Below are 12,202 nucleotides of genomic sequence, written 5' to 3' on the forward strand. Positions count from 1 at the left end.
TGTGTCATCATACCAATCCCCTGAAATTCTGCATCAGGTGATTGATCAAGTACTCCTGAGGAATCATCCTCACCTATTTCCAATCTACTAAGATAGTCAGCCAAGACATGAAGTCTCCTAGGAGTATGTATTACCACATAATCAAATTCTTGCAAAAGCAGTATCCATCTGGCCAATCTTCCTATCAGATGTGGTTTGTTCACCAAATAGATCAGATCCTGATGATCTACATGGAAGATTACCCTATTGCTAAAAGATAATGTCTAAATTTTTGCAATGCATAGATCATTCCCATTCATTCTCTCTCAGTCACTGTATAATTCTTCTTTGCAGGTGTCAGTACCCTACTTGCATAGTAAATAGTTTTAAACCAACCTCTTCTAGTTTCTTGCATCAATGTTGTACCCATTGTCACATGAGATGCATGCACAAAACATGGAATGGTAATTTCCAATCAAGAAAAATTAAAATTGGTGCTACAGTCAACCCACAGCCAACATTTTATCAATCTCCTCTTTAACATGTTTGGCATAGTTAGGATTCATCATGTACCTTTGTTGTACAATTGGAACTGAATCTGCTTTCAAGTTAATTTTGTGTTGACAAAAGCTAGCATCTACTCCCTTCATATCTGTATATTTCCATGTAAAAACATCTTTGAATTCTAGCAACAACTCCTTCAGTTTCTACCTAGAATCCTCATCCAGTTCAGCTGACACCTTCATTGTTTGTGGTTCCTCCTGAGTGATCAGGTTCAGTTCCTGCAGTTCATCCTGAGTGATCCTAGTAGTTCTTTCCATTTGATGTTCAAGAGATCTTTCTACCTGCTTTACTGCTTCAATAGCTTCCAATTCTTATTTGTTTTCAACCTGCTAATTTTTCAACAATTCAATATCCAATTTGGTAGTTGATTGCTTACCCTGAGGAATCAGTGCTTTTTTGAGTCAAAGACTTCAACCCATCATCCTGCTACTGCAAAACATACTTAGTTGCTATCTTTTGCACATCCACTTCAAAATAGGTACCACTGATGAATTGGTTCTCAAAAATTATTCTTCTACATCCTCTCCAATTTCTTCTACCATATTCAGTTCTTCTGCATGCAGTGCCCTTAAACCTAGTGGTGTTACCTTTCTGGCATCCATTTGCATTCTAACTTTCTTATTTCCTCTTTTGATCACAATGGAGTCTGCTCCCCATAACTGCTTTACTCTTTCTGCTCTTAACCATGGTCTTCCCAACATTATTGGATAAGAACGAACAGATTCTTCCAACCTGAGTACTACAAAGTTGGCTACAAATTGCAGTCCCCCAACTAAGATGTGTAAATTCCTCAAAATTCCCAAAGGTTGAACCTGCCTTTGGTCTACCATTTTCACCTGAAAAGGAGCTGGATCTCACTTCAAGAGATTCAAACGTTTGCAGGTTGATTTTGAGAGGATATCAACTCCTAACCCCCCATCCAAGAGTTCACGGGGTCAAAACACCTTTCCAATGGAAGCCCTAACTACTGGTACCTTGTAATCAACATCCAAAGGTTGAACTTCACAAGCTTCCCCACAAATAATTTCCTCAGTATACATTCATGTTTCCTGGTTCTTTCCTACTACTTCCCTAGTAAGTCTCTTTAACAATTGTTGTAAAAATGCAGGTAAGTACTAGCCTCAACATTTGCTTTGCTGTGATGGTTATCAGAGCTGACAACAAAGCTTCATAAAATTCATCACCACCAACCTATTCTTGCAGTATAGTCAGACTGTGGTCTCAGACTGTGGTCTGAAGTTCTTATTTTCTGGTCATCCAATGATCTTATAACAAAATTCCAATCCCCATGTGGTACACCCCCTCTTTGAGAGTCTTGCACTTCCTTGAGTGCCCCTGTCCTTACTGCTTTTTGATCTTTCTAGTTCAAATTGTCCGGGTTGTCTACTGCTTCCAAGGTGGATATTCCAACCTTGGCCTTTGCCCTAGTGACCACCATGGCATTAGTACATCCACTAGGTTCTGGAATATCCTCAATTAGGATACAAGCCGTGCAGTCACAATTATAATGCTTAGATGTTTCCTAAGCAAGGTTGCTCTCCTGCACCTGCTGATCAGTTTTTTGTTTCTCTTTGGGAAACTCTTCCTTTTTCTCAATCCATTCTTCCTCAGTCCATGCTTCTTCAGTCCATTATTCCAAAATCACTAAATTAACATGACCCGGAGGTCTTTGTTGCTGCTGTTGTGGTGGAAGTGGTTGATTCTGTTCTAGAGGTTGATTATTATCGTTATTGTTGGACCTGATAATAGGGATTCCCCTATCATTCCGATGTCTACACAACATTTCACAATCAGGACCCTGTCTATGTCCTACTGCTCCACAATAATTACATTGCAACTGCTACTATTATTTTGACCTCTGTTCTGGTATCCCCAATTATTTTTGTTCAGAAATCTTCTTTGAGGTGCAAGTCCCTGATATCTCTTGTTAGCACCCTGAGGAAGCTACCACATTTTCAACTGCCTCCCTCATTTTCTGAGTAATATACTCAGGTCTTCTTTCCCAGAAATCTAGATTATAGTAATAATTTTCATATTCATGACCAGATCTTTGACAAACCTGACAATATGGTTTTCCTGACCAAACTGATTCATTCCAATTGTTTGCAGTTTCTCCTGAATGATTTTGTTGACTGCATCTGCAGTTAGTGCTTCCTTTCCCTACTTCTTTTCATTCTTTTGCTTACCCTTATCTTTCTTATGCTTCTTCTTTTCCTGCTTCTTCTTCTTTTCTGACCAATCTTCCTCCTCAGTATCAGTTTCCTCTCCAGTATCCTGATCTGAATCTTCATCTTCTAACTCTGACTCTTCTGATTCTAAGTCTGAATCCTCATTCTTCTTCTTCTTCTCCTTTAGTTCTACCTTACCTCCATGTCTTCTTTCAGCTCTTGCAGCTGCTTTCACCAAATCAGTAAAATCCTGTGCATTTGCTAATGGGGATCTCCTTGCCACTTCACTTCTGAACTCCTTTTTTAGTCCCTTACAAAAATAGTCTCCCAATTGCTCCATAGAAGGCTGTTGTGCTACCTCCAACCTATTATTCAAGTGTCTGAACTTCTGTGCATAATCTTCAACCAACAAATCTTTCTGCTTCAATTTCCTCAACTTTTTCAAAATGTCTTCAGGTGTTTTATCCTCCCTGAACCTTAATAAAAATCTCTACCTTAAATCATTATAATCAAAAAAAGATGACATGCCATACTGCAAGAACCAATCCATGCTCTTACCTTGCAGTGTTGCTGCAAAATTCTCTTTCTTCACTACATCCAGATGTAACGCCTCATAACCACTTGCAAACCACCTTGTTTGAAACTAACCAACGTGGCTGTCAGCATCTTGGGACTTTTCCCCGCTAAACTTTGCCACGCCCACTTTGGGATCTGGTGCAGCCATTAGAGGTATCAAAAGTGTTTTGAGTACTCTTATCGGGAATGGATTGAAAGGTAAAGTACCTGTCCCTGATGGTACAAACTACAATTGTCTTCTTGTCCTTAAGATTTTCTAAGTAAGCAATACATTAACCAATTGTCCCAAAAGTGGACCTGTTGTGGAAGGAGTTGTTTGTTGGCCTCCTTGGTTTGCAGGTGGGGTCTGCTACAGCCTCTGTTCAGGTTCTTGCAATTCAATCCCCGCCCCCAACAGTTTCTTCTCCTGCATCAAACCCCCTTACAGGTTCTTCTTGGTTATCACTACTCAACTCTTCTTCCTGTCTTCCCCTTGCAGTAAACTCTCTCCTCGGTCTAAACCTTGTGCCATTTGAGTGTTGCATGGTAAATTGGACCCTTGCCCTAATACACTCATACATTGTTTCTTCTTTCTATCTTAAATATTGTACCAGCACCTTCCTTTCATACAGACTGTAACATGAAGGTAAATTGCATGCCCCAAAATGTAAAAATGAAGTACCTACCTTGTCAGCAATTGCAATTCTGATTTCCCCTGGAAGATTTGGGAAGAACTCCTCTAAGAATTTGGTTGCACATTCCTCAGACTCTTCCTGTGGGATTACCCAATTGGAGAATTCCCTCATGTGGTCTATTTCCACTTGCATATCAGTTCCCTGCTTTATTCCTAATTTATATATGGTTCAGGCTGAATTCAAACCGATTGCAAGATTTCCAAAGTGTTAGGGGGGCTAACCACCCTAGAAGTATTTCAGTATAGATACACAGTAAAATTGCATATTACACTACACTACTGCATATGAGAATATTGAAGAACACCATGAATAGAGAGAAGAAGGTACTGTATTACTCAATGTTCATCAACACACAAGCGCTTACAAGCAATACCAAGAACAATATAGCAACATAAGAGAAAGAACAACTGCCCAACTGCAAGACAACGTAAAGAACTAACTGCTCACCTAAAACTAACCCCCTTAAAAACATCAACCACTAGTGTAAAAACACCCTTAAGGTTAAAAGGTTTCATCTTGAGTTACAAACAAAAGTAAATAGATTGACATTGATGTATCAGGTCAGTAACAATATTTCACAAGAATTGGAGCATGGGAGCACTTGTTCCTCACTGGGGGCACCAAAATGATGTTAGCATGAAAACGGTAAGAAAAATGAGTGCCTATATAACCTTGCACGAATCACACCGTCGAAAGGAAGAACTATCACACCGCCAAAAACACATGTAGTAAACACCTGTAGAGATTTATGAAAAACCCTTCAAGCATGGAACACACTCAAAACCAAGAGAAATAGAGGACATCATGATGAATTTCATCTCGTGGAGATGTCCGTAGAGTATCCATAGGCAAAAAACATTTGAGAAATGAAGAAGTTATGGCCACTCGAACATGGAGGTGTCCTTTCTCTTGCTCAAAAATGAGCTCTCTGGAAGTTGTGTAGGTGTTGCAGCTATTAAATTGGGGGCTTCCTTATCTTTTATCTCCAAGAATTTTCTCTCTCTTATTAGCCGACAAGGCTCTCTATCAAGGCATCTTTTGATTGGCTCACTTTAGGCCTTTTTTGGGCAAAAAATGAGGTGTCGGTGACCCTTTGACCAAGGAATGGGGTGGGGGCAAGTGGCCGGGGACCAAAAGGTGGAACCACGCACCTGTCTAGCTGAGTGTGTACTCAAAAAATTTGCTACCTCTCTCCCCATGAGCCCATGAGCCCCTCCATGGCAAGCCTTGAGAGTCTCTCACCAAGAAATATACCCATAATGGGCTCCCTCTTTAGGCTATATACCCCCCACTTCCACTTTTCCCTTCCCATGTGGGATAATCTCCCCACCACATGGCACTTCCTTCTTGAGCTTCCCAACTCTCTCATGCCCAAAAATTTCCAGATTATGAGAGCTTCTCGGACAACTTCCCTCAAGCGTAACTTGCTGCTCCGGTCATCAAATGACACACCATAACACACGGCTCAAAGCCCATCATCTCAGCTACATTTAGAATTCTTAAATCTCAACATTTTTAACTCCAATTATCAAGTTGGCCCAGTTTCCCTTGACGCATGCACCTGCAATCACTTTCTAAGTTGAGACCGCCTACTTTGGATGCTCATAACTCATGATGTACAAGTCCGATTCACGAGCTATAAAGCACGGCTGAAGATACTTATTTAAACCCATGTTTTGGAGACTTGAACAACAAAAAAATTCCGCACCCAATCCTGGAAAAATCACACCTTTATACATGAATTTTTACATGGTCACTTCCAAGACTTGCAGGGCTATATACACATATATACACAAGGCTAGTGGGCAAGCTTTTTGGCATGATTAGTGACTTTATGCTCATCCAAAAATGCTTGACACCATGATGGATGTAGCGAAATAGGCCTCTAGAATGTAATGCCTCATAAAGAAGTGTGTGGAGTGCATTCCCAAGCTCTCAAATCGACTTTGACTAAAGGTGGGAGGTGCGACAAGTCCTTTGTGTACCATGAGCAACATAGAGGACTTTCACTGTATACAAAGACACTATGATTAAAACACCAAAGTACACAACAAAAGATAGAAACTAGCATGGCTTATTACCTCTATATGTCTCTCCACATAGCCATAACTCTCATGGTGGAGAGCATAGATACGACAAGCAATGGCCATGTCTGACAATCTGCAATCTCAACCCATCCTATCACATCACCTAAATTGCAAAAGAATGCACATGTCACAGGCATTGAATGTAGTAATATGTGGCAGATACCATTTGGAAGCCACTGCGCACATGATTCTCTATCAATATGTCCCATCCACGCCTAGCCACAACTCCTAGGTGCAATCCTCCAAATGGAAGATTAAGGAATATAAAATTTGCTGCCCAACCAACAAATCTTCTTGCTCGTGTGTAATGTACTAAGTCAGGTCTAGCTTTAAGCACGGGAGACCAAGTTGGATTCTTCCTTTTTGCTTGAAAGTCTACTACTATGGTAATATAATCACCCACAAGAGTGATGCAACGTGTGTCGAAAGAAGAAGCAACTGCAGGTAAGAGGGGATCATTGGTGTACACAAAAGAGAAACTTTTCTTGGTGAAAATCTTGCTAGCAATCCTTGAAACCAAGTTAAAGTACCCAAAATTAAGTAAAATAGACTTTTAATTAAGCCACACCACAAGAGAAAGCAATCTCCAGATAAAAACTTGTCTACTTACCCAGCAAATGCTGATCATCAACACTCTCCTTGATGACTTCCTTTCCTTTATCGAGAGAAGGCTCATTTGAACCATATAAAGGTACTTCATGACAATGTGATAAAAGTAAATGTAATATATTTTAAGTACTAACCAGACCTGCCCTAGTCTCCTTTGTAGCATGCATAGATAGTGGCTCCTAATCTCTTGAACTTTGGTTTTTCATGGCCTCATGAAGCTCTTCTCTCATTCAAGAATATGCCCTCTAGCCATATCGATCCACCATGGGCAGTTCTCCATCTCCCAAGCAATTAATTTATGTAAAGTCAATGAGTACATGAATTCCTCCTATGAGACAAGGGCCCATTGCTTTACCAAAAATGATAGAGCCTGTAGATGACCTTTAGACACTAAATACAAAAAATACCTACAAAGCAAACCATCACAGTCAAAGATCCTACTTAACTTTGCAACAAACCAAGAGTTATAGCACAAAAGAGAAACTTGTAAGCCAAGCGTTGAGTCGCCATGTGCATACTCTAAAAAATTTTCAATGCTTGCTTCTCCACATCTTTTGTCTTTGCTTTAAGAGATTCTTCAAGGGGAAAGAGATGCGTCCTTTTTTCATACTTTATCTCATCAAAATCATACACTCATAAGGCAGCACAATACCTCTTTCAACGTTGACCATATCTTTCACAAGCTTTTTGGCTCTCTTCAAAACACGTATAAGAAGCCCTTCTCTACAAATCCAGCCTTTTTTTTAAAACACAAACAATAGAACTGTCATAATATACTAATATTACATAACATAGAGTTGTGTGAAAAGCTTATACTTTAAAAAAATCAGTTGCGAAAAATGTGATCTCCTTTTTCAAGTCCATAAGCCGACCTAGGTGTAAGGTCTCTACTTTCAAATTGCACACAAGTTCTATTACGCATTTGTATTTTTTTGAACCATCACTCCTTATTTAAGATATTCGAGTTCAAATAATGAATCGTAGGTTGAGAAACCTAGAAATTAAAATTTACGCTATAAAATTCTGACATGTTTAGCTATATGAATCACTAACTAACTTATTGCAAGACTTATTTACTGATTGTAAAATTTTCTTTTACTACTGTAAAGTTAATATAAGACTGTAAAGTTTAACTTAAAAATGTAAAGTAAATTATCATTAAGGAAATAAATAAAATAATTATAAAGACAAAAGAATACACAGGGATGACAAATGAAGGCACATGGATCACATAGGAGGGGACAAAGTGGGACACACTGTCACATGAAAAAGGAGAGGTTACTCTTGACTAATCTTAATGAGGGGGGGCTTGTGTGGCATTATCTTTTGATGATAATGATAAAGTGGTCAACCTCATGGGTACCACAAGGGTACCAAAAACGCAGGTATGATTTTTGGAAAAAAATAAAAAAGAAAAAATTATTTAAAAAAATAAAAATATTTTTTTTGAAAAAAAAAGTTGGACGTTTTCTTTTCTGCTATAAATATAGCATCCATGCTCACACTTTAGACATAGAGATTGCCTCTATAGCGCTCATGAAGTGATGCCACTTCTCTTAGAGAGAAGACGTCCACAAACCACTAAGAGAGCAAAAACTCTAGTGGACTAATAAGGTGCGTATTAATTGAGCATTCAATTAGTTTTAAGAAGGATATACTCTAATCTCTCTAATAGATTAGTAAGATTCAATTAGTTATGTGTGTGTGTGCTATCTATTACTCTAATCTCTAATGGAGTAGTAAGATTCAATTAGCTATGTGTGTGTGTGTGCTATCTCTTACTCTAATCTCTCTAATAGATTAGTAAGATTCAATTAGTTATGTGTGTGTGTGTGCTATCTATTACTCTAATCTCTAATGGAGTAGTAAGATTCAATTAGCTATGTGTGTGTGTGCTATCTCTTACTCTAATCTCTCTAATAGATTAGCAAGATTCAATTAGTTATGTGTGTGTGTGTGCTATCTATTACTCTAATCTCTAATGGATTAGTAAGATTCAATTAGCTATGTGTGTGTGTGTGTGTGCTATCTCTTACTCTAATCTCTCTAATAGATTAGTAAGATTCAATTAGCTATGTGTGTGTGTATGCTATCTTTTACTTTAATTTTCTAATAGATTAGTAAGATTCAATTAGCTTTAAGAAGGATGTGTGTGTGTGTGTGTGTGTGTGTGTGTGTGTGTTATCTTTTACTCTAATCTCTCTAATAGATTGGTGAGATTCAATTATCTTTAGAAAAGTATGTGTGTGTGTTCTCTTTTACTCTAAACTTTCTAATGGATAGTAAGATTCAGTTAACTTTAGAAAAGATGTGTGTGTATGTTTTCTCTTACTCTAATCTCTCTAAGTATACCTACTCTCTCTAGTTAGTACATCTTCACTATTAACTTATATATTGTTAATTGAAAGTTAATACATAAGAGAACTCATCATATTCTTATTATACATTATGAAATTCTCATTCACCAATGTTATTGTCAATTAGGTTAAATAGAATTTTGACTAATACTAAAAATTGATTTAGTTGAAGTATAGAATTGAAGTTAGAATTGGATTAGAAATGTCATGCATAAAAGTAATGCATTCCTAAACTTTCACTCGTAATTTACACACTTAATTTTTGATTAATTAAGATTAGCAAATATTTGATGTATAGAAATTAGATGTAGAACAACAACACTAAATGTGAATCCGAGTTCGCGAGGGTTCAAATTATAAACTCTCTTTGAAAAGGAGATTACTAGGGAAATTGACCAATTTAAAGTTCTAAGTGTATAACATAAGTGTAGTACAAAAAAAAATGGCTCCAAAGCGTGCTCGAACATAAGGCGCTAATGATCATGAAGCCGGTACAAGTAACGGTGGAACTCCTACGGAACATGCTATGTCTCCACCAATCGGAGCTATGGTACAGGTTAGTATTGCAGTTTCAAGTTATGCATCATTGCATATGCGAGACCATAGGAATATATTATTTACCTTATGAAAAGAAAACATGGACCGAAACCACGGGGCTTAACCCCAAGAAACTCGTCATATGTTTGAAAGGTAGAAAAGATTGTCTGGTTAAACTGGTTGCTATAGGAAAGAATGTTTGTCCAAAACCTTCGGTATGGTTTCTCTCAAGTCTCTCTACTTATTAGCGTTGGTATTATGTGGCAGTTGCCGAGGCGTGAGATGACGCCCAGGATGGCACCGCTGATGCTGTGGTGGGAGTACACCCAGATTAGCCCAGCTGGATACTGCGGTTTTGTTTTGCCGTGGCATGAGGATGACGCCCAGATTGGCACCGTTGTTGCTGTGAGGAGAGTACGTCCAGATTAGCATAACGAATACTTGTCGAGCGGTATGGGACGCTCATGAGGACAAGGGTTTTTATAAATAATGTATATACCGATCGGACATAATAGCGTCAGTAGAGATTCTTGAGTGAACCTAATCCGAGGGTTGTTGGTTTAAAATTGGACGACTTCTTGTTTGACTATTGTTTGTAATATTGTTCGAAGGGCTATTTTAACGAACCAGTATCATAAATAAAGTAAAGGAACATGTATGTTTAAACAGTGTGGTAGTAATTAGATAACAAAAGAAGGGTGAGTGTGGTGTGGAAAGTGGGAGAATGATACCCCGACGGTATCATTCTATGGACGGGTGGACCCGATGAGTCGGGTAACTTTCCAACGCTAGAATTTTTTTTTATTAGTCATAAATCTTAAAAGAGACAAACCTTGGCGGCTGTGCTTCTGAAACATGGGGAAAAAAGCGCACAGGTTGGTCACTCTAAGATTTATACTTTTAGGTATAATTGATTATAGATAGTTTTTAGATAGGGTTATGGTGGTCACACTCCGCCATAGCGAGATAGGACCAATCCTTCACTAACGGTTCATGCCCGTGGCTACGTAGTAGCTAAGGCAATGTCCGTTGGTTTTCCTTTCTCAGGATTGGAGACCTATCAAAGGTACTCCGCTCCTCTCAAAAAGGGGCAGGGACATCACACTTGTATCAGAGCCTAGGTTAAAGCTTGGGGAGATTTTTAGATTGATGTTTGGATGTTGAAGGATGCGAATGTTTGAAATAATAGAAGAACCTAGAAAAAAAATTTTGAGTTTTTATATGGTATTGAAGACTGAACTTTCCTGGTACAGGAAAATGTTCATTCAGCCTACCAAAAATTCCAGGTGTTCACCATCATGTTTGAAAATGCATGCCAATCACCAAATTATCAGTTTTGAAAAAGGGTGATGATGATTTTGGATAGGGTGTTTGCACCACCTATTCCAAGGGTGCATAGAGGATGGGGTATCAACTGGAGTCCATCTTGAGGAATCTATACCATCGATGCTAACAAGATATGGTGCATGGATACCAATCTCAAGAAACTTCGTTGGGCAGAGGAGTTAAAAGTCATCGAAGTTTATCTTTTCATTGGTACTAAGAATCCGGATGCTACCATTACCTTGGGAGGAGAAAAGATATCTCAGACTCAATGGGTCTATAACCAAGTTACAAAAGTTATCCATGGTGGTAGGATTCGACCCATATGTGTATCTCGTAGCTTTCAAGGGTCAAAAGAAACTTATTATTTTGATCCTTTAGCCTATCCTTTTGTAGTCACTAAACTCAAAATATAGAGACATTACAATCCTTGTACCTAAAGACTACCAACCTTGGTAGCAAATAATATGTGTATAAATAAAGTTTGGATTAATATTATCTTTTGTTTGAATTATTTTCTAATCAAGTCTTGCCTTAAAGTGGATTAAAGTTAGAGTATCCAATAAAGTTTCACTTAATCTATATTGCACAGAGTGCGGTGTACACATCTCTTCAAGAGAAAAATCTACTTCTCAAGCAAGCTAAACTTCCCTCTTTCAAAGGGGAAGGAGCCCTAGTTGAGCGCGATGCTGAAGTGTGGCTCGAAGAGATGGAGGATTATTTTGTTTCTGCTGGTACTACTCCCGATAACTAGGCAATGTTGTCTATGTTTCGTCTCACGGGGGATGCCAAGCTTTGGTGGAAACAACACTGCAAAGATAATCAAGTAGCTCAAAACACTCAAACTTGGGAAGACATTAAGTATGTTGTCAAAGGACGTTATCTTCCACCTGCACACGAATCCCTTAAGATGAATGAATTCTTCAACTTACGTCAGTTTCATCTTATAGTGGAAGAATACTACTCCAAATTTGTAACTCTTAGGCACTCTGCTCTGCCAATGATCGCAGATCAACAAGTAGCCCGTTTCTGCCAAGGGCTAAATGCTCCTTTAAATACACGTCTAGAAGCCATGAGGCCTGAAAATTTGCAAGATGCTTTTTTAAGAGCTAAACCCTTAGCTAAAGAGATGTCAAACTCTCAAAGGGTACGAAATGGAAATTTAAGGAATGATGGAAGGAGAGGACGGCCTATGATGTGGAACCGAAGGCAAGTTTACCCAGTTCACCAAACTCATCCAATAGTTGCAGCTTCAGCAAATGGAGCTCAAAATGTAGATCTTAGATGCTATGAATGCAACGAGCTAGGACATTTCAGGAATGTATGTC

At 38.6% G+C, this 12,202-nt stretch overlaps 1 protein-coding gene across 1 annotated transcript; it reads right to left on the minus strand.

Annotated features, from left to right (window-relative positions):
* Positions 1-2,065: 2,065 nt before the first annotated feature.
* Positions 2,066-3,051, minus strand: LOC147438868 (uncharacterized). Its single transcript, XM_086483937.1, has 2 exons — positions 2,730-3,051; positions 2,066-2,163 (listed from the first exon to the last, which is right to left on the minus strand). The coding sequence occupies exons 1-2, from the start codon at positions 3,049-3,051 to the stop codon at positions 2,066-2,068; spliced, it is 420 nt and encodes a 139-aa protein (XP_086340063.1).
* Between the last annotated feature and the right edge of the window lie 9,151 nt (positions 3,052-12,202).

The sequence above is a fragment of the Adiantum capillus-veneris genome, chromosome 16, assembly GCF_014529385.1.
Source record: "Adiantum capillus-veneris isolate H3 chromosome 16, ASM1452938v2, whole genome shotgun sequence".
Lineage (NCBI taxonomy): Eukaryota > Viridiplantae > Streptophyta > Polypodiopsida > Polypodiales > Pteridaceae > Adiantum > Adiantum capillus-veneris.